The sequence below is a fragment of the Rhinoraja longicauda genome, chromosome 19 (assembly GCF_053455715.1).
Source record: "Rhinoraja longicauda isolate Sanriku21f chromosome 19, sRhiLon1.1, whole genome shotgun sequence".
Lineage (NCBI taxonomy): Eukaryota > Metazoa > Chordata > Chondrichthyes > Rajiformes > Arhynchobatidae > Rhinoraja > Rhinoraja longicauda.
In genome coordinates, this window is record NC_135971.1 from 2,542,325 (window position 1) to 2,564,783 (window position 22,459).

General features: G+C 57.6%; 1 protein-coding gene across 1 annotated transcript in view; it reads left to right on the forward strand.

Annotated features, from left to right (window-relative positions):
• Window positions 1-22,459, forward strand: part of LOC144602998 (butyrophilin subfamily 1 member A1-like) — a 40,111-nt gene that overhangs the window by 6,833 nt on the left and 10,819 nt on the right. Inside the window, exons 4-7 of the mRNA XM_078416122.1 lie at window positions 3,638-3,760; window positions 4,665-4,697; window positions 13,937-13,963; window positions 18,501-19,022. Coding sequence (XP_078272248.1) covers window positions 3,638-3,760; window positions 4,665-4,697; window positions 13,937-13,963; window positions 18,501-19,022 — 705 coding nt within the window. The remainder of the gene's footprint in view (window positions 1-3,637; window positions 3,761-4,664; window positions 4,698-13,936; window positions 13,964-18,500; window positions 19,023-22,459) is intronic.

Sequence of the window (22,459 nt, forward strand, 5' to 3'; positions counted from 1 at the left end):
AGTCTCTCGAAGCACTTTGTGATGACCGGTATGAGTACTACCGGACGGTAGTCGTTAAGGCCGCTGATGACAGACTTTTTCGGCAGTGGGATGATTGTGGCGGACTTCAGGCAGGGAGGGATGGTGGATTTTAAAAGGGACAGGTTGAAGATTTTTATGAAGACCTCAGATAATTGGTCTGCACATTCCCTCAGCACTCTGCCCGTCACACCATCGGGGCCTGCAGCTTTCCTGGGATTCACTGCTCTGAGCACGCGCTTAACATCATACTCCTGCACAGTGAAGGTGTTGCTGTCAGGTGCTGGAGAGGGTGTTATGTCTGCCACTGCAGCTTTCACCTCGAAACGAGCAAAGAAACAGTTAAGTTCCTCTGCCAGCGAGGCGTCGCCGTCGGCAGTCGTGCGGTTGCTGGTCTTGTAGTTGGTGATGTGCTGGATGCCTTGCCATACCCACCGTGGGTCATTGTTGGTAAAGTGGTCCTCAATCTTCCTCTTGTAGGACGCTTTGGCATCCTTGATGCCTCTCTTCAGGTTGGTTCTAGCAGCACTGTATAGAGCTCTATCACTAGACCTGAAGGCGGTGTTACGGTCCTTGAGGAGAGACCTGACATCCTTTGTCATCCAGGGCTTCTGATTGGGATACAACCGGATACGTTTGTCGACGGTGACATTGTCAACACAGTTTTGGATGTAGCAGAGTACAGTTGATGTATACTCCTCCAAGTCCTGATCCTCAAAAATATCCCAGTTGGTCCTTTCGAAGCAATCCTGCAGCTGCGAGGAAGCTCCTTCAGGCCATGTCTTAACAGTCTTTATGGTGACTGGAGCTTTCCTCCTGAGTGGGGTGTATGCTGGAGTTAAGAATATGGACAGGTGATCTGACTGCCCCAGGTGTGGTAGTGGTGCTGACCTGAAACCCTTCTTAATATTTGAATAAACCTTGTCTAGTGTGTTTTTCCCCCTGGTAGCACATCTTATGTGTTGTTCAAGTTTAGTGAGAACTGACTTTAGGTCTGCATGATTGAAGTCCCCGGCTATGATGTGGGCTGCTTCTGGATATGTGCTCTGTTGTGATCACATTGAATGGCGGTGCTGGCTCGAAGGGCCGAATGGCCTCCTCCTGCACCTATTGTCTATTGTTTGTGTTGTCATTTGTGAGCGGAGCACCAAGGCACATTCCTTGTATGTGCACATACTTGGCCAATAAACGTATTCATTCATTCATCTGCATGAAAGGCCAACTGAATCCACAACTTGTCCAAACAGGTTGGACATCGACACAAACTCTTTTAAATCCCTGACGCTCTCCTGAAAAGTCTTAAATGGACAAACCATGAGGACTGCCAGAACATTGGCATGTACGGTCCTGTCACATTGACCACATGGGAACCATTGACGACGCTAGGACTGGGATGAAGGTTCTGCTGATGGAGCCGTCATGGTCCGATTACAAAGCAGAACCGTGAAGGGGACGGTTTCTGGATGACTACCCGAGACCTGTGGAAATTGGCACCGGGCGAATGGGGTCATGCAGTTACCACATGGGTCCACAATCATTGTGGGAGAAATGGGCTCCAAGTCGACGGGCAGTGGTCCCAGTGCGGGGGGAAGAGGGATCTGTTCCATTGGGTTGGGTTCACTTGAATCACCCTGACACCAGTGTCTGAGTGAATCACAAGACTGTGAATGTAGATGAAGCTTTGATCTGAATAGTTGTGGGGACGCGGTATAAACAGAAGCGTCACCTCCAACGTTGTCTTTTCATGACTAGCCCGAATTGAAGGCTCTCTGTCCAAGTCTACAAGGGTAACCCATGAGTATCTAATTGCCCGTCACTGTAAACCTCCATCCAGTCGCTGCTCTGCCCGCTGGGAGAGCGAGGTTCCACGTGTGAGTGTCGGGATGCACCACATTGCAAACCGCTGCTGTCACCCCATGGAAGGGAGGACCAACAATCTGTGGCGTTGTCCGGCATGGACCATGTTGGGGCATCATCTAGACCAAGTGGCTGGCTCCTCCCACCCGTCCCAAAATTTATCCTTGGGAATTACATTAAAACTTACATTTGTAGCCCACGTGAGGATATATATTGTTACAGATATATACACTATATATGCTGATACATAAACTGGTATATATATATATATGTGTGTGTGTATATGTAAAGGTATATGTATGAGTATGTGTGTATATATGTGTGTGTGTATGTGTGTGTATGTGTGTGTCTGTACGTGTATGTGTGTGTGTGTATGTGTGTATGAGTATGTGTGTGTGTTTGTGTGTGTGTGTGTGTCTGTGTGTGTGTGTATGTGTGCATGTATATATACAAAATAATATATATATAAATAAATTTACGTTTTAATGTTATACATATATATATATACTGATGTCATGGCGGGAGGTTGCTCGGGCAGCTATGATGTGTGTGTGTGTGTGGCTGTCGCTGTCTGATTCACTGTCACTGTCGCTGTCTGATTCACTGTCACTGTCGCTGTCTGATTCACTGTCACTGTCTGATTCACTGTCACTGTGATTCACTGTCGCTGTCTGATTCACTGTCACTGTCTGATTCACTGTCACTGTCTGACTGTCACTGTCTGATTCACTGTCACTGGCTGATTCACTGTCGCTGTCACTGTCTGATTCAGTCACTGTCTGATTCACTGTCGCTGTCTGATTCACTGTCGCTGTCTGATTCACTGTCACTGTCTGATTCACTGTCACTGTCTGAATGTCACTGTCGCTGTCTGATTCACTGTCACTGTCTGATTCACTGTCGCTGTCTCTGTCTGATTCACTGTCACTGTCTGATTCACTGTCGCTGTCGGATTCACTGTCGCTGTCTGATTCACTGTCACTGTCTGATTCACTGTCACTGTCTGATTCACTGTCACTGTCTGATTCACTGTCACATTCACTGTCACTGTCTGATTCACTGTCACTGATTCACTGTCACTGATTCACTGTCACTGCCTGATTCACTGTCACTGTCTGATTCACTGTCGCGGACTGATTCACTGTCACTGACTGATTCACGGTCGCGGTCTGATTCACGGTCGCTGTCTGATTCACTGTCGCTGTCTGATTCAATGTCACTGTCTGATTCACTGTCACTGTCTGATTCACTGTCACTGTCTGATTTACTGTCACTGTCTGATTCACTGTCACTGTCTGATTCACTGTCACTGTCTGATTCACTGTCACTGTCTGAATCACTGTCTGATTCACTGTCACTGTCTGATTCACTGTCACATTCACTGTCACTGTCTGATTCACTGTCACTGTCTGATTCACTGTCACTGTCACATTCACTGTCACTCTCACTGTCTGATTCACTGTATCTGTCTGATTCACTGTCACTGGCACTGTCTGATTCACTGTCATTGTCTGATTCACTGTCACTGTCACTGTCTGATTCACTGTCACTGTCTGATTCACTGTCACTGTCTGATTCACTGTCATTGTCTGATTCACTGTCACTGTCACTGTCTGATTCACTGTCACTGTCTGATTCACTGTCACTATCGGATTCACTGTCACTCTGATTCACTGTCACAGTCACTGTCACCGTCTGATTCACTGTCACTGTCTGATTCACTGTCACTGTCACTGTCTGATTCACTGTCTTCACTCTGCAGATGAGATCTTCCCTGCTGGCGTTCCTGACTGGGTCCTGCCGCTGGTCCTCACCATTTGTCTTCTCATTGCCGCCAACGGTGCTGTGTTTTATTGGAACGTGAAACAAAACAGACGCATTAAAGGTGCGTTAAACAACAGCGTGAGATGCGGGTCAGGGAATCCCTGATTCCCAGTGTAAGTTCAGTGGGAAACCAGAGCACTCTCCGCGGGCTCTGATCTTCCAGCGGTAATTGTTGCCCCTGGCCCTGGAGAGAGTATCAGTGGCCCTGGAGGTGGGGTAATGGGGTAAACGGGCAGATGTGACATCTGTGTGTGCATGAGGCGGTGCCGTGGGGGAGATTTAACTGGACACAGAGTCACTTGCACTTGTCTCTGTTTCCTGTGTTTGATCTCCACCGCGGGGAGACAGAGCACAGGTGAGGTGATCACGTGGGTGGACATCTCTGTGCAGTTCCCCGTTGTCAACCTGAGCTTTCCTTCACTTGTCCCTTTCATTGCGTGTCCCGTCCCAGCGTGAGCTCTCCCTCGCTCTCCTGCACTGATCTAATGAGGTTGAGCAGAGGCCGGGGAACCGCCCGCCTTTGAATCCGGCATCTCGCAGCCTTCCAGACTCAACATTGTCCCCAACTGTTTCACACAATGATCACCGTGATCACAGGTTCCCGCAGCGACTGTCAGTCGTGGGTGAGACATTGAAACATCCCCGGACCCACAGTGTATTTACTCACCTGATCCGTTCCTCGTCATTCCCCTCTCCTGCCCTTCACATGTCCCACACCATTTGTTTTCCCTCCTTTATTTGCCGCTACACTTGTCTCACCTGTCACCATCTGACATTGTCCAGGCTGATGAGACCCTGTGAACCTAAACCGGGAATCCTGTTCCTCTCCGCAGCTGCCTGACCCGCGTGGAACTTCCCTCATTGTGCTGCACTTATTTCCATCCTTGTTTGGATTGCCCCCTGACTCTGATCTTCATTGTCTCTGATGCTCGTTGTTCCAATGTAACACTGGTTTCTTCTTCCAGAGCTGGAACGGCGCAAATCCACCGTAGAACATGGTAAGAATTTAGTATAGAAATATTCACAAAAGGGAAGGAATGGTAGAATTGATATCTCACAGCGCCAGAGACATGGGTTCGATCCTGATCTCGGGTGCTGTCTGTGTGGAGTTTGCATGTTCTCCACATGGAGGGGGGGAGGGAGGGGGAGAGAGGGGGGGGAGAGAAGGGGGGGAGAGAGGGGGGAGAGAGGAGAGAGGGGGGAGAGAGAGGGGGAGAGAGGTGGGGGGAGAGAGAGAAGAGAGGGGGGAAGGAGAGGGGGGGAGAGGGGGAGAGAGGGAGGGGGGTAGAGGGGGAGAGAGGGAGGGGGGAAGAGGGGGAGAGAGGGAGGGGGGAAGAGGGGGAGGGGGGGAAGAGGGGGCGAGAGGGAGGGGGGGAAGAGGGGGAGAGAGGGAGGGGGGGAAGAGGGGGAGGAAGGGAGGGGGGAAGAGGGGGAGGGAGGGAGGGGGGAAGAGGGGAGGGAGAGTGGGGGGGAAGAGGGGAAAGAGGGAGGGGGAAGAGGGGGGGAAGAGGGGGAGGGAGGGAGGGGGAAAGAGGGGGAGGGAGGGACGGGGGAAGAGGGGGGAGGGAGAGAGGGGGGGAAGAGGGGGGAGGGAGAGAGGGGGAGGGGGGGGAGAGAGAGGGGGGAGAGAGGGGGGAGGGGAGGGGGGGAGGGGAGGGGAGAGGGGGGGAGAAAGGGGGGAGAGGGGGGGAGAGGGGGGGAGAGAGGGGGGGAGGAGAGGGGGGAGAGGAGGGGGGAGGGAGGGGGAGGGGGAGAGTGGGGGGAGAGGGGGAGGGGGGAGGGAGGGGGGAGAGAGGGGGGGGAGAGGGGGGGAGAGAGAGGAGAGAGGGGGGAGAGAGAGAAGAGAGGGGGAAGGGAGAGAAGAGAGGGGGGAAGAGGGGGAGAGAGGGAGGGGGGGGAAGAGGGGGAGAGAGGGAGTGGGGGAAGAGGGGGAGAGAGGGAGGGGGGGAAGAGGGGTCGAGAGGGAGGGGGGGGAAGAGGGGGCGAGAGGGAGGGGGAAGAGGGGGAGAGAGGAGGGGGGAAGAGGGGGAGGGAGGGAGGGGGGGAAGAGGGGGAGGGAGAGTGGGGGAAGAGGGGGAGAGAGGGAGGGGGAAGAGGGGGGAAGAGGGGAAGAGGGGGGAGAGAGGGGGAGAGAGGGGGGGGGGAGAGGGGGGGAGGGGAGGGGGGGAGGGGAGGGGGAGGGGAGGGGGGAGGGGAGGGGGAGGGGAGGGGGGGAGGGGAGGAGGGGGGAGAGTGGGGGGGAGGGGGGCGAAGGGGGCGAAGGGGGGAGGGGGGAGGGGGGAGAGAGAGGGGGAGAGAGGGGGGGAGAGAGGGGGGGAGAGAGAAGAGAGGGGGGAAGGGAGAGGGGGAAGAGGGGGAGAGAGGGAGGGGGGAAGAGGGGGAGAGAGGGAGGGGGGAAGAGGGGGAGAGAGGGAGGGGGGGAAGAGGGGGGAGAGGGAGGGGGGGAAGAGGGGGAGGGAGGGAGGGGGGGAAGAGGAGGAGGGAGAGTGGGGGGAAGAGGGGAGAGAGGGAGGGGGAAGAGGGTGAGAGAGGGGGGAAGAGGGGGAGGGAGGAAGAGGGGGAGGGAGGGAGGGGGGAAGATGGGGGAGGGAGAGAGGGGGAAGAAGGGGAGGGAGAGAGGGGGGAAGAGGGGGGAAGAGGGGGAGGGGAGAGAGGTGGAGGGAGAGAGGTGGGGAAGAGGGGGAGGGGGAGAGGGGGGGAGAGGGGGAGGGGTAGAGGGGGGGGAAGAGGGGGAAGGGGAGAGAGGGGGGAGAGGGGGAGAGAGAGAGGGGGAGAGAGAGAGGGGGTGGGGGAGAGAGATAGAGGGGAAGAGGGGGAGGGGGAGAGAGAGGGGAAGAGGGGGAGGGGGAGAGAGAGGGGGGGAAGAGGGGGAGAGAGAGGGGGGAAGAGGGGGAGTGGGAGAGAGAGAGGGGGAAGAGGGGGAGGGGGAGAGAGAGAGGGGGGAGGGGGGAGGAGGAGGGGAGGGGGGAGGAGGGGGGAGAGAGAGGGGGAGAGAGAGGGGGGAGAGAGAGGGGGGGAGAGGGGGGAGAGAGGGGGGAAGAGGGGGAGGGGGAGAGAGAGAGGGGGGTGAAGAGGGGGAGGGGGCGACAGAGAGGGGGGGAGAGGGGGAGGGGGAGAGAGAGGGGGGAGAGGGGGAGGGGGAGAGAGAGAGGGGGGAAGAGGGGGAGGGGGAGAGAGAGAGGGGAGGGAGAGAGAGAGGGGGGGAAGAGGGGGAGGGGGAGAGAGAGGGGGGTGAAGAGGGGGAGGGGGAGAGAGAGAGGGGGGGGAACAGGGGGAGGGGGAGAGAGAGAGGGGGAGAGGGGAGGGGGAGAGAGGGAGGGGGGGAAGAGGGGGAGGGGGAGAGAGAGAGGGGGAAGAGGGGAGGGGGAGAGAGAGAGAGGGGGGAAAGAGGGGGAGGGGGAGAGAGAGAGCGGGGGGGAAGAGGGGGAGGGGGGAGAGAGAGGGGGAGAGAGGTGGGGGAGAGAGAGAAGAGAGGGGGAAGGGAGAGGGGGGAGAGGGGGAGAGAGGGAGGGGGGGAGAGGGGGAGAGAGGGAGGGGAAGAGGGGGAGAGAGGGAGGGGGGAAGAGGGGGAGGGAGGGAGGGGGGAAGAGGGGGAGGGAGAGTGGAAGGGGAGAGAGGGAGGGGGAAGAGGGGGAGGGAGGGAGGGGGGGAAAGAGGGGGAGGGAGGGAGGGGGGAAGAGGGGGGAGGGAGAGAGGGGGGAAGAGGGGGGAGGGAGAGAGGGGGGGAGGGGGGGAGAGAGAGAGAGGAGAGAGAGAGGGGAGAGAGGGGGGAGAGAGGGGGGAGAGAGGGGGGAGGAGAGGGGGGAGGGGAGGGGGATGAGAGGGGGGGAGGGTAGGGGGGGAGAGGGGGGAGAGGAGGGGGGAGGGGGGAGGGGGGGAGGGAGGCGGAGGGAGGGGGAGAGTGGGGAGGGAGGGGGAGAGTGGGGGAGGGGGCGAGAGGGAGGGGGAAGAGGGGGAGAGAGGGTGGGGGGAAGAGGGGGAGAGAGGGAGGGGGGAAGAGGGGGAGGGAGGAGGGGGGAAGAGGGGGAGGGAGAGTGGGGGGAAGAGGGGGAGAGAGGGAGGGGGGAAGAAGGGGAGAGAGGGGGGAAGAGGGGGAGGGAGGGAGGGGGGAAAGAGGGGGAGGGAGGGAGGGGGGGAAGAGGGGGGAGGGAGAGAGGGGGGGAAGAGGGGGGAGGTAGAGAGGGGGGGAGGGGGGGAGAGAGAGAGGGGAGGGAGGGGGGAGAGAGGGGGGGAGAGAGGGGGGATGAGAGGGGGGGAGGGGAGGGGGGATGAGAGGGGGGGAGGGGAGGGGGGGAGAGGGGGAGAGGAGGGGGGAGGGGGGAGGGGGAGGGGGGGAGGGAGGGGGGAGAGTGGGGAGAGGGGGAGGGAGGGAGGGGGAGAGAGGGGGGGAGAGAGAGGAGAGAGGGGAGAGAGAGAAGAGAGGGGGAAGGGAGAGAAGAGAGGGGGGAAGGGAGAGGGGGGTGAGAGGGGGAAGAGGGGGAGAGAGGGAGGGGAAGAGGGGGCGAGAGGGAGGGGGAAGAGGGGAGAGAGGGAGGGGGAAGAGGGGGAGGGAGGGAGGGGGGAAGAGGGGGAGAGGGGGGGGGGAGAGAGGGGGGAGAGAGGGGGGGAGAGAGGGTGGGAGAGGGGAGGGGGGGGAGTGGGGGGAGGGGGGCGAAGGGGGGAGGGGGGAGGGAGTGGGAGGGGGAGAGAAGGGTGAGAGAGAGGGGGGGAGAGAGGGGGAGAGAGGAGGGAGGGGGGAGAGAGAGGGGGAAGGGAGAGGGGGGAGAGGGGGAAGAGGGAGGGGGGGAAGAGGGAGGGGGAAGAGGGGGAGAGAGGGAGGGGGGATGAGGGGGAGATAGGGAGGGGGAAGAGGGGGAGGGAGAGTGGGGGGGAAGAGGGGGAGAGAGGGAGGGGGAAGAGGGTGAGAGAGGGGGGGAAAAAAAAAAAGAGGGGGAGGGTGGAAAGAGGGGGAGGGAGGGAGGGGGAAGAGGGGGGAGGGAGAGAGGGGGGAAGAAGGGGAGGGAGAGAGGGGGGAAGAGGGGGAGAGAGGGGCGGAAGAGGGGGAGGGAGGTGGGGAAGAGGGGGAGGGGGAGAGGGGGTGGAGAGGGGGAGGGGAGAGAGGGGGGAAGAGGGGGAGGGGGAGAGAGAGGGGAAGAGGGGGAGGGGGAGAGAGAGAGGGGGGGGAGAGGGGGAGTGGGAGAGAGAGAGGGGGTGAAGAGGGGGAGGGGAGAGAGGGGGGGAGGGGGGGAGAGAGAGAGGGGGGATAGAGGGGGGGAGAGAGGGGGGGAGAGAGGGGGAGGGGAGGGGAGGGGAGGGGGAGGGTAGGGGGGGAGAGGGGGGAGAGGAGGGGGGAGGGGGGAGGGAGGCGGAGGGAGGGGGAGAGTGGGGGAGGGAGGGGGAGAGTGGGGGAGGGGGCGAGAGGGAGGGGGAAGAGGGGGAGAGAGGGAGGGGGAAGAGGGGGAGAGAGGAGGGGGAAGAGGGGGAGGGAGGGGGGAAGAGGGGAGGGAGAGTGGGGGGGAAGAGGGGGAGAGAGGGAGGGGGGAAGAAGGGGAGAGAGGGGGGAAGAGGGGGAGGGAGGGAGGGGGGAAAGAGGGGGAGGGAGGGAGGGGGGAAGAGGGGGGAGGGAGAGAGGGGGGGAAGAGGGGGGAGGGAGAGAGGGGGGGAGGGGGGGAGAGAGAGAGGGGAGGGAGGGGGGAGAGAGGGGGGGAGAGAGGGGGGATGAGAGGGGGGGAGGGGAGGGGGGGATGAGAGGGGGGGAGGGGAGGGGGGGGAGAGGGGGGGAGAGGAGGGGGGAGGGGGGAGGGGGGAAGGGAGGGGGAGAGTGGGGGAGAGTGGGGGAGAGGGGGAGGGAGGTGGGGAAGAGGGGGAGGGGGAGAGGGGGTGAGAGGGGGAGGGGGAGAGAGGGGGGAAGAGGGGGAGGGGGAGAGAGAGTGGAAGAGGGGGAGGGGGAGAGAGAGAGAGGGGGGGGAGAGGGGGAGTGGGAGAGAGAGAGGGGGTGAAGAGGGGGAGGGGGAGAGAGATAGGGGGGGAGGGGGTGGAGGGGAGGAGGAGGGAGGGGGGAGAGAGAGGGGGAGAGGGGGGGAGAGAGAGGGGGGGAGAGGGGGGAGAGAGAGGGAGGGAGAGGGGGGGAGGGGAGAGAGAGAGGGGGAAGAGGGGGAGGGGGAGAGGGAGAGGGGGGGAAGAGGGGGAGGGGGAGAGAGAGGGGAAGAGGGGGAGGGGGAGAGAGAGTGGGGGAGAGGGGGAGGGGGAGAGAGAGGGGGGTGAAGAGGGGGAGGGGGCGAGAGAGAGGGGGGAGAGGGGGAGGGGAGAGAGAGGGGGGAGAGGGGGAGGGGGAGAGAGAGAGGGGAGGGAGAGAGAGAGGGGGAAGAGGGGGAGGGGGAGAGAGAGAGAGGGGGGGTGGGGAGGGGGAGAGAGAGAGGGGGGGAACAGGGGGAGGGGGAGAGGGAGAGGGGGGGAGGGGGAGAGAGAGAGGGGGAAGATGGGGAGGGGAGAGAGAGAGGGGGAAGAGGGGGAGGGGGAGAGAGAGAGAGAGGGGGAAGAGGGGGAGAGAGAGAGGGGGAAGACGGGGAGGGGGAGAGAGAGAGGGGGGAAGACGGGGAGGGGGAGAGAGAGAGGGGGGGAAGAGGGGGAGGGAGAGAGAGGGGGGAAGAGGGGGAAGGGGAGAGAGAGAGGGGGGGAAGAGGGGGAGGGGGAGAGAGAGAGGGGGGAGGGGGAGAGAGAGAGGGGGGAGGGGGAGGGGGGAGGAGGAGGGGAGGGGGGGAGGAGGGGGGGAGAGAGAGAGGGGGAAGAGGGGGAGTGGGAGAGAGAGGGGGGGGAAGAGGGGGAGGGGGAGAGAGAGAGGGGGGAGGGGAGGGGGAGGAGGAGGGGAGGGGGGGGAGGGGGAGAGAGAGAGGGGGAAGACGGGGAGGGGGAGAGAGAGAGGGGGGAAGACAGGGAGGGGGAGAGAGAGAGGGGGGGAAGAGGGGGAGGGGAGAGAGAGGGGGGAAGAGGGGAAGGGGAGAGAGAGAGGGGGGAAGTGGGGGAGGGGGAGGGGGGCGGAGGAGGGGAGGGGGGAGGAGGGGGGGAGAGAGAGAGGGGAAGAGGGGGAGTGGAGAGAGAGAGGGGGGAAGAGGGGGAGGGGGAGAGAGAGAGGGGGGAGGGGGAGGGGGGAGGAGAGGGGAGGGGGGGAGGAGGGGGGCAGAGAGGGGGAGAGAGGGGGAGAGGGGGGGAGAGTGGGGAGAGAGAGGGGGGAAGAGGGGAGGGAGAGAGAGGGGAGGGGAGACGGGAGGGGAGAGAGGGGGAAGACGGGGAGGGGAGAGAGAGAGGGGAAGACGGGGAGGGGGAGAGAGAGAGGGGGAAGAGGGGAGGGGGAGAGAGAGAGGGGGGAGGGGGAGGGGGGGAGGAGGAGGGGAGGGGGAGGAGGGGGGAGAGAGAGGGGAGAGAGAGGGGAGAGGGGGGAGAGAGAGGGGGGAGAGGGGGGGAGAGGGGGGGAGAGTGGGGAGAGAGAGGGAGGAGAGGGGGGAGAAGAGGGGGAGGGGGAGAGAGAGAGGGGGGAAGAGGGGGAGGGGGAGAGGGAGAGGGGGGAAGAGGGGGAGGGGGAGAGAGAGGGGGGAAGAGGGGGAGGGAAGAGAGAAGGGGGAAGAGGGGGAGGGGGAGAGGGGGTCGAAGAGGGGGAGGGGGCGAGAGAGAGGGGGGGAGAGGGGGAGGGGGAGAGAGAGGGGGGAGAGAGAGAGGGGGGAAGAGGGGGAGGGGGAGAGAGAGAGGGGAGGGAGAGAGAGGGGGGAAGAGGGGAGGGGGAGAGAGAGAGGGGGGGTGAAGAGGGGGAGGGGGAGAGAGAGAGGGGGGGGAACAGGGGGATGGGGAGAGAGAGAGGGGGGAGAGGGGGAGGGGGAGAGAGAGGGGGAAGAGGGGGAGGGGGAGAGAGAGAGAGGGGGAAGAGGGGGAGGGGGAGAGAGAGGGGGGAAGACGGGGAGGGGGGGAAGAGGGGGAGGGGGAGAGAGAGAGGGGGGAAGAGGGGGAGGGGAGAGAGAGGGGGAAGACGGGGAGGGGAAGAGAGAGGGGGGGGAAGAGGGGAGGGGGAGAGAGAGAGGGGGAAGACGGGAGGGGGAGAGAGAGAGGGGGGGAAGAGGGGGAGGGAGAGAGAGGGGGAAGAGGGGGAAGGGGAGAGAGAGAGGGGGGAAGAGGGGGAGGGGGAGAGAGAGAGGGGGGGTGGGGAGGGGGAGAGAGAGAGGGGGGGAACAGGGGGAGGGGGAGAGAGAGAGGGGGGGAGGGGGAGAGAGAGAGGGGGAAGATGGGGAGGGGGAGAGAGAGAGGGGGAAGAGGGGGAGGGGGAGAGAGAGAGAGGGGGGAAGAGGGGGTGGGGGAGAGAGAGAGGGGGGAAGACGGGGAGGGGGAGAGAGAGGGGGGGGAGACGGGGAGGGGGAGAGAGAGAGGGGGGAGAGGGGGAGGGGAGAGAGAGGGGGGGAAGAGGGGAAGGGGAGAGAGAGAGGGGGGGAAGAGGGGGAGGGGGAGAGAGAGAGGGGGAGGGGGAGAGAGAGGGGGGAGGGGGCGAGGAGGAGGGGAGGGGGGGAGGAGGGGGGAGAGAGAGAGGGGGAAGAGGGGGAGTGGGAGAGAGAGAGGGGGGGAAGAGGGGGAGGGGGAGAGAGAAAGGGGGGGAGGGGGAGGGGGGAGGAGATGGGAGGGGGGAGGAGGGGAGAGAGAGAGGGGGAAGACGGGGAGGGGGAGAGAGAGAGGGGGAGAGAGAGAGGGGGAAGAGGGGGAGGGGAGAGAGAGGGGGGGAAGAGGGGGAAGGGGAGAGAGAGAGGGGGAAAGAGGGGGAGGGGGAGGGGGGAGGAGGAGGGGGGGAGGAGGGGGGGAGAGAGAGAGGGGGAAGAGGGGGAGTGGGAGAGAGAGAGGGGGGGAAGAGGGGGAGGGGGAGAGAGAGAGGGGGGGAAGGGGAGGGGGAGGAGGAGGGGGGGGAGGAGGGGGAGAGAGGGGGAGAGAGAGGGGGAGAGGGGGGAGAGTGGGGAGAGAGAGGGGGGGAAGAGGGGGAGGGGAAGAGATGGGGGGGGAAGATGGGGAGGGGGAGAGAGAGGGGAGACGGGGAGGGGAGAGAGAGAGGGGGGAAGACGGGAGGGGGAGAGAGAGGGGGAAGAGGGGGAGGGGGAGAGAGAGAGGGGGGAGGGGGAGGGGGGAGGAGGAGGGGAGGGGGAGTGAGAGGGGAGAGAGAGGGGGAGAGGGGGGGAGAGAGAGGGGGGGAGAGGGGGGAGTGGGGAGAGAGAGGGAGGAGAGGGGGGAAGAGAGAGGGGGAAGAGGGGGAGGGGAGAGGGAGAGGGGGAAGAGGGGGAGGGGGAGAGAGAGGGGGGGGAAGAGGGGGAGGGGAAGAGAGAGGGGGGGAAGAGGGGGAGGGGGAGAGGGGGTGAAGAGGGGGAGGGGGCGAGAGAGAGGGGGGGAGAGGGGGAGGGGGAGAGAGAGGGGGGGAGAGGGGGAGAGAGAGAGGGGAAGAGGGGGAGGGGGAGAGGGGGAGAGAGAGGGGGGAAGAGGGGGAGGGGGAGAGAGAGAGGGGAGGGAGAGAGAGAGGGGGGAAGAGGGGGAGGGGGAGAGAGAGAGGGGGGGGTGAAGAGGGGGAGGGGGAGAGAGAGAGGGGGGGGAACAGGGGGATGGGGGAGAGAGAGGGGGGAGAGGGGGAGGGGGAGAGAGAGGGGGAAGAGGGGGAGGGGGAGAGAGAGAGAGAAGACGGGGAGGGGGGGAAGAGGGGAGGGGGAGAGAGAGAGGGGGGGAAGAGGGGGAGGGGAGAGAGAGGGGGGGGAAGACGGGGAGGGGAAGTGAGAGGGGGGGAAGAGGGGGAGGGGGGAGAGAGAGGGGGGAAGACGGGGAGGGGGAGAGAGAGAGGGGGGAAGAGGGGGGAGGGGAGAGAGAGAGGGGGAAGAGGGGGAAGGGGAGAGAGAGAGGGGGGAAGAGGGGGAGGGGGAGAGAGAGAGGGGGGAGGGGGAGGGCGAGAGAGAGAGGAGGGGGAAGAGGGGGAGGGGGGAGAGAGAGAGGGAGGGAAGAGGGGAGGGGGAGAGAGAGGGGGAGGGGGAGAGAGAGAGGGGGGGAAGAGGGGGAGGGGAGAGAGAGGGGGGAAGAGGGGGAGGGGAGAGAGTGGGGAAGAGGGGGAAGGGGTGAGAGAGGGGGGGAAGAGGGGGAGGGGGAGAGTGGTGAGGGGGGAGAGAGAGTGGTGGACTTAGAGGGGGGAGAGAAAGAGGGGCGGATTGGATTCCAGAGAATTTTCTTCAGTCTTGTTTGTTGTTTCTGTTTTCAGAGTGGAAGAGGATACGTGGCCACCAAGGTAAGATCTTGGTTTACGTGAGAGTCAGTGTGTGTGTGTGTGTGTGTGTGTATACGCGTGTGTGTATGTGCCTGAGTGTGAGAGAGGGACTGTGTGTGTGTGTGCGGGCACGTGTGCGCATGTGAGTGTGTGTGTGTGCGCGTGTGTGTGTATGTGTATGTGCGTGTGCGGTGATGATATTGAGATTACCCGTCTGAGAGCCCTAAACTTAAGTCAAGACTTTCAGTCTTATCTGCTATAAGCACCTACAAGTGTTCTCGCTATAAGGGGGTTACACTGCATCAACCTTTATCTCAAAGACTGACTTACTTCACTGCTGTGCCCACTGCTGAAGGGGTTAGGTGTCAATGATCACTATTCACAGCCGTGGGTCGTCCCTCCCAAACAAGGCGCGGTCACTTCCAGCTAACGACGCAGAATAAACACAGTTATAGTTTTAAATGAAGCACGTTTAATTCTGAGGAGTAATTTTAACGGAGGTCATAGTTTACAAAGGATTTCCAAAACACGTATAATTCTAACAATTGAGGATAACATACCAATGAGCAGCCGAGGAACAAGCAGTTCATCAGTTATCATGGGTGACTTTAATCTACATATATTTTGGGCCAACTAAATTGGTAACAACACAGAGGAGGAGGATTTCATAGAATGTATACGGGATGGGTTTCTAAGCCAATGTGTTGAGGAACCAACTGGAGGGCAGGCCGTCATAGACTGGGTATTGGCATGAGGAAGGATTCCTAATTTGAGGAAGGACATTCTTGCTATTGAGGGAGTGCAGCGTAGGTTCACCAGGTTAATTCCGGGATGGCGGACTGACATATGATGAAAGAATGGGTCGACTGGGCCTGTATTCACTGGAATTTAGAAGGATGAGATGGGGATCTTATAGAAACATATACAATTCTTAAGGGATTGGACAGGCTAGATACAGAAAAAATGTTCCGCATGTTGGGGGAGTCCAGAACCAGGGGTTACATTTTAAGAATAAGGGGGTCGGCCATGTGGGACTGAGATAAGCAAAAACATTTTCACCCAGAGAGTTGTCAATCTGTGGAATTCTCTGCCACAGAAGGCAGTGGAGGCCAATTCACTGGATGTTTTCAAGAGAGAGTTAGATAGAGCTCTGAGGGCTAACGGAATCAAGGGACATGGGGAGAAAGCAGGAACGGGGTACAGATTCTGGATGATCAACCATGATCATATTGAATGGCGGTGCTGGCTCGAAGGGCTGAATGAAAATTTCTGTTTCTATGATTAGATTCCTAACTTGCTGAACAACAAACATCTTGAAACCCGGGCAGTTACTGTGCTAAAAATCTGAGTTTAGCAAAAAGCATTTGGACCTGAGGAGTGAACAAGCCTTTGGCTTGGAAAGTGAATATCCATCAGTATGCATGTGTTCGTGTGCGTGTGTATGTGTGCGTGTCTGTGCATGTGTGTGTCTATGTATCTGTGTGTGTGTGTGCATAAGTGTGTGTGTGTGTATGTGTGCATACGTGTGTGAGTGTATGTATATGTGTTGTGTGTGTGTCTGTGTATGTGTGTGAGTCTGTGAATAAGTGTGCGTGTGTATTTGTTTGTGTGTCTGTGTATGTGTGTGTGTGAATGTGTTTATTTCACAAGATGCTGGAGTAACTCAGCAGGTCAGACTGAAGAAGGGTCTCGATCCGGAACGTCACCCATTCCTTCTCTCCTGAGATGCTGCCTGACCTGCTGAGTTACTCCAGCATTTTGTGAAATAAATACCTTCGATTTGTACCAGCATCTGCAGTTATTTTCTTACACTGCTGTGTGAATGCGTTTATGAGTGTGCGTGTGTGTATATGTTTGTATATGTGCGTGTGTGTTTATGTGTGCGTGTTTGTGTGTGTGTGTGTCTGTGTGTGTGTGTGTGTCTGTGAATGAGTGTGCGTGTGTGTATATGTTTGTATATGTGTGTGTGTTTATGTGTGTGTGTGTTTATGTGTGCGTGTTTGTGTGTGTGTGTGTGTGTGTGTCTGTGAATGAGTGTGCGTGTGTATATGTTTGTGTCTGTGTATGTAGGTGTGTGAATGTGTTTATGATTGTGCGTGTGTGTATATGTTTGTCTATGTGTGACTGTGTGTGTGTACACACACGCGCACACACACGCGCACACACACACACATGTTTATGTATGTTACGAGTATTTTGCTGCACCTTTGTCCCGGGGGAGCAGAGGGGAGCATGAGAATGAAGCAGCGTCCCGACCTGAACGTGTTCTGTCATTTCCTTACACATGTGCTGCCTGACCCACGGACTTCCTCCAGCAGTTTATTTTTTATTTCTCACCGTTCACCCGGTTCCCCTCCACTTCCACGCTGATTAGGAAACGCCGGGAAACATGTTTTTGTCCATGGGATGTTGGCGGGCGGGAAATCCGCCTGCACCACCACCCCCGGCATCACATCCCAGGTACCACACCGTGGAAAATATTTGCCCCGCACATATCCTTTAAACTTTGCCCCTCTCACCTTGAAGCCATGCCCTCTCGTATTTCGCCCTGGGTTCCGACTGTCCCCTCGTTCTATGCCTGTCATAATTTTAACAAATTCTCTCACAACTACCTCTTCTGACAGCTCGTTCCATATACCAATCATCCTTTGTGTAAAAGAGTTCCCTCTCAGGTTACTATTAAATCTCCCCCCCCCCCTGACTTTAAACCTATGGTTGTTGATTCCCCTATTCTGGAGAAGAGACTCTGTGCTTTTACCCGATCTATTCCTCTCACGATAACGTACATCTCTATAAGATCACCGCTCATCTTCCTGCACTACGAGGAATAAAGTCCTAGCCTGCTCACGTCCGAGCAACATCCTCGTAAATCTTATCTGTAGCCTTTACAAACTGACAGCATATTTCCTGTAACATGGTGCCCAGAACTGAACACAATGTGGCATCACCAACGTCTCATATATCCACAACGTGACATCCCAACTTCGATACTCAATACTCTGATTGATGGAGACCATTGTGCCGAAACCTTATATGAACACATTATCTACCTGTGACTCCACTTTCAAGGAACTATGTTACTGCACTCCTATATTAAATTTGTATCTAATCCTGTATTAAATACCATCAACCATTCCTCAGCCCACCTGCCCAACCGAACAAGATCCTGCTGCAATTTTTGACAACCGTCTTCACTATCCACAACACCGCCCACTTTTGTGTCACATGCAAACTTGCTAATCATGCCATGTACATTCTCATCCAGATCACTGATATAAGCACGGAACCGTGAGGCACGCCACTGGTCACAGGCCTCCAGTCCGAAAAACAACCTTCCCTCATCACCCTCTGCTTCCCTCCATGAAGCCAATTTTCTATCCAATTAGCTATCTTTTCTTGGATGCCATGCGCGCCAACCTCCCTCCGGTTCTACATTTCTCACCACATCTTTAATTCTTATCAGAATCCATCATTCTCATCCCTTTGGCTTCAGCACATCACCTCCGGCCTCGGTTCCCATCTCCACCCTTCTCTCCCGCCACCTGATCGTTCTACCAATCACCCCCCCCCCACTCACCTGAACCCACCTGTCTTGCTCCACTACCTCCCCTCACCTACACGCAGATGCTGCTCTGCCCAACTTACACACGCACAGAGAGAGCATTACGAGTTTTGCCCGGTGTATACACACCGATGAGCCAAATCATTATGACCACTGACAGGTGAAGTGAATAACGTTGATCATCTTGGTGCAATGGTGGGATACATTAGGCAGTGTATGGACGCATGTGTGTATGTACACAAACACAGACAGGCACACACTAACACACACGCACACACTCTCATACCACTTGCACACACGGACACACCCACTCTAACACACACTCACACACACACTCATAGACACACACTCTCACACACACACACACACTCAGAGAAACACTCCCTCACACACACCCACTCGCATACACACACACACTCTAACACACACATATGCACACACACTCTCACACACACACACACATACACTCACACACGCACTCTAACACACACTCTGACACACACTCACTCACACACTCTCATACAAACACACACACCCACACACCATAACACAGACTCACACACACTCTCACACACATTCATACACACACACACACACACACACACATATATAAACAGAGTACAGTATTTTGCTGCACCTCTGTGTCCCGGGGGAGCAGAGGGGAGCATGAGAATGAAGCAGCGTCCCGACCTGAACGTGTTCTGTCATTTCCTTACACATGTGCTGCCTGACCCGCGGACTTCCTCCAGCAGTTTGTTTTTATTTCTCACCGTTCACCCGGTTCCCCTCCACTACCGCCCCGATTAGGAAACGCCGGGAAACATGTTTTTGTCCGTGGGATGTTGGCGGGGGGGCGGGAAATCCCCGGGATATCGTCCAGTTGTCCGCCCCCCTGTGCCCGAGGCCGAGCGGCCTCTCCCCCGGTCCCGGGGCCGCGCTGCCCGAGTCTCCCCCCGACCCCCCGGGGACTCTCTGATTCTCTGCTTCTCCCCCCAGTCTCCGTCACCCTGGATGCGGGAACAGCGCATCCGCGGCTCGAGGTGTCTGAGGATCGGAAGAGGGTGAGACGGACCGGGACAGTGAGGAGTCTCCCTGACACCGGGAAGAGGTTTACAGTCCGGCCGTGTGTGCTGGGATCGGAGGGATTCACATCGGGGAGACATTACTGGGAGGTGGAGGTGGCGGGGAGTGAGGTCTGGAGTCTGGGAGTCGCCGCAGAGTCTGTGGAGAGGAAGAGAGAGTTCACACTGACCCCGGAGACTGGAGTCTGGAGCATCAGGCGGTGGTATGACCAGTTTGTTGCACTCACCTACTCTCCATCCCCTCTCCCCGCCCGTCCCATCCCCGGGTGGGTGGGAGTTTATCTCAGTTACGAGTCCGGGACAGTTTCATTTTACGACGCGGGCACCAAGTCCCATCTCCACACCTTCACTGGGAACAAATTCACGGAGAAATGTTATCCTTTCTTCGTGCCTTGGGAAGACAAGTGGCTGAGAATCTGCTCCGGTTCCATTCCGGGTGAGTAAAAGATAAACAAACTCCGGGTCTTTGGGATGTGGGGAGGGGGAGGGGGGGTGAGGGGGGAGGGTGAGGGAGGGGCAGTGGGGAGGGGCAGTGCGGAGGGGAGGATGGGGAGATGGGGATGGGGAGGACGTAGTGAGGAGGGGGAGTGGGGAGGGGAGACGGGGAGGGGGAGAGGGTGAGAGGGGGAGGAGGGGTGGGGGGAGGGGGAGGGGAAGTGGGCGGGGGATGGGGGGAGGTGGAGGGGGAGGGGAGGCGGGGGCAGAGCATCCACATTAAACCCACAGACTCACAGGGAGTATGTGCACCCCACAGGTCTCCAAGGTCAGGCCTTAAGGTGACACGGTCATAGGTAATAGGAGCAGAATTAGGCCATTCGGCCCATCAAATCTACTCCGCCGCTCAATCACGACTGATCTATCTCTCCTTCCTAACCCCATTCTCCTGCCTTCTCATAACCCCAGATAACTGCACACATTAAGAATCTATCCATCTCTGCCTTAGAAATACACATTGACTTCGCCTCCACAGCCACCTGTGGCAAAGAATTTCACAGATTCACCACCTTCCGTCTAAATAAATTCCATCTCATCTCCTTCCTAAAGGGCCGTCCTTTAATCCTGAGGCTGTGACCTGTAGTCCTAGTCTCTCCCACTAATGGAAACATCCTCTCCACATCCACCCTATCAGAACCTTTCACTATTCTGTAAGTGCTGTATCAATGAGGCCCCCCTCATGCTTCTAAACACCAGCGAGTACAGGCCCAGTGCTGACAAACGCTCATCATAGGCTAACCTACTTATTCCCGGGATCATTCTTGTAAATTCATCTGGACCATCCCTGGAGCCAGCACATCCTTCCTCAGATATGATGCCCGTAATTGCTCATAATAATCTTAGTGCGGCCTGTCCAGCGCCTTATAGAGCCTCAGCATTACATCCCTGGTTTTGTATACAAGCCCTCTTGAAATAATGCTAGCATTAGGTTTGCTTTCTTTACTACCGATTCAACTTGCAGAGTAACTTTGATTGAATCCTGCACCAGCCACTCCTAAGTCCTTTTGCACCTCCGATTTCTGGATTCTCTCCCCATTTATAAAATAGTCTGCGTTTTTCTTTCGACTACTAAAATGCATGACTCCACACTTTGCTGCACTGTATTCCATCTGCCACTTCTCTGCCCACTCTCCCAACCGGTCCAAGTCTTTCTGCGGTGTCCCTGCTTTCTCTGCACTACCTGTCCCTCCACCTATTTTTCTATCATCTGCAAACTTGGCCACAAAGCCTTCAATCCCCTCATCCAAATCAATAATACACAACGTGAAGGGCAGCGCCCTCAGCACCGACCCCACAGAATTCGGCAGGTCACTGGCAGCCAACGAGAAATAACCCTCTCCATTGCCAGTCTTTGCCTTCTGCCATCCAGCCAACCTGCTATCCATGCTGATATCCGCCCTCTGATACAGTGGTCGTCGAGATCTCATCTTCCTTAACAGCCTCACGTGTGGCACCTTATCAAAGGCTTTCTGGAAATCTAGATCAACAACACCCACCGACTCCCCTTTGTCTGTCCTGCTGTTTACCTCCACAAAGATTTCCTGCAGATTCATCAGGCAAGACCTGCCCTTCACAAAACCATGCTGACTTCGACCTATTTTATCAAGCACCAAGTACTCCGTAAGCTCGGCCTTTATAATGGACTCTAAAATCTTACCAACCACCGAAGTCAGACTAACCGGCCTATAGTTCCCAATATTCTGCTTTGCCCCCTTCTTGTGCAGCGGGGTAATATTGGCAAATTTCCAATCGCCTGGTACCACTCCTGACTGTAGTGATTCTTGAAATATCACAGATGCTATGTATCTATCTATGTATTAATGCCTCCACAATCTGTAAAGCCATCTCTTTCAGAAGCCTTGGGTGCAGTCCATGTGGTCCAGGTGACTTATCCACCTTCAGCCCTTTCAGCTTCCCAGGAACCTTCTCCCTAGTAGTTGACAAATTGGGAATATGGAGATGGAGTTAAAGGGGAAGCGAATACAGGAGAAACTGTAAAGGACTCTCGTATGAATGGGAAGGGAAGTTCTAGAAGGGATATGAGAGTAAGGTCAGGGCCAATTGTGACCGGTGTGAGAGGGGAGGTAAATACCGAAGTTAAAGTGTTGTATTTAAATGCATGAAGTATAAGAAATAAAGGGGATGAGCTTGAGGCTCAGTTAGACATTGGCAAGTATGATGTTGTGGGAATCACTGAGACATGGCTACAAGAGGACCAGGGCTGGGAGCTGAATATTCAGGGGTACACAACGTACAGAAAAAACAGGCAGGTGGGTAGAGGGGGCGGGGTAGCTCTGTTGGTAAGGAATGATATTGACTCCCTTGCAAGGACTGACATAGAATCAGGAGATGTAGAATCAGTATGGATAGAGATGAGGAATTGTAAGGGTAAAAAGACCCTAATGGGAGTCATCTACAGGCCCCCAAACAGTAGCCTCGACATAGGGTGCAAGTTGAATCAGGAGCTAAAATTGGCATGTCACAAATGTAGTGCTACGGTGGTCATGGGAGATTTCAACATGCAGGTAGACTGGGAATATCAGGTTGGTAATGGACCCCAGGAAAGAGAGTTTGTAGAGTGCCTCCGAGATGGATTCTTAGAACAGCTTGTACTGGAACCTACCAGGGAGAAGGCAATTCTGGATTTAGTGTTATGTAATTAACCTGACCTGATAAGGGGACTCGAGGTAAATGAGGCATTAGGAGGCAGTGATCACAATATGATAAGTTTTACTCTACAAATGGAGAGGGAGAAGGGAAAATCGGAGGTGTCTGTATTAGAGTATAGCAAACGGGATTACAGAGGCATGAGGCAGGAGTTGGCCAAAATTGACTGGAAGGAGGCCCTAGCAGGGAAGACTGTGGAACAGCAATGGCAGGTATTCCTGGGAATAATGCAGAAGTTGCAGGATCAATTTATCCCAAAGAGGAGGAAAGATTCTAAGGGGAGTAAGAGGCACCTGTGGCTGACAAGGGAAGTCAAGGACAGCTTAAAAATAAAAGAGAAGAAGTATAACATAGCAAAGAAGAGTGGGAAGCCAGAGGATTGGGACTCTTTTAAAGAGCAACAGAAGATAACTAAAAAGGCAATACGGGGAGAAAAGATGAGGTACGAGGGTAAACTAGCCAATAATATAAAGGAGGATAGTAAAAGCCTTTTTAGGTATGTGAAGAGGAAAAAAATAGTCAAGGCAAATGTGGGTCCCTTGAAGACAGAAGCAGGGGAATTTATTATGGGGAACAAGGAAATGGCAGAAGAGTTGAACCGGTACTTTGGATCTGTCTTCACTGAGGAGGATACAAACAATCTCCCAGATGTTCTAGTGGCCAGAAATCCTAGGGTGACAGAGGAACTGGAGGAAATCCACATTAGGCAGG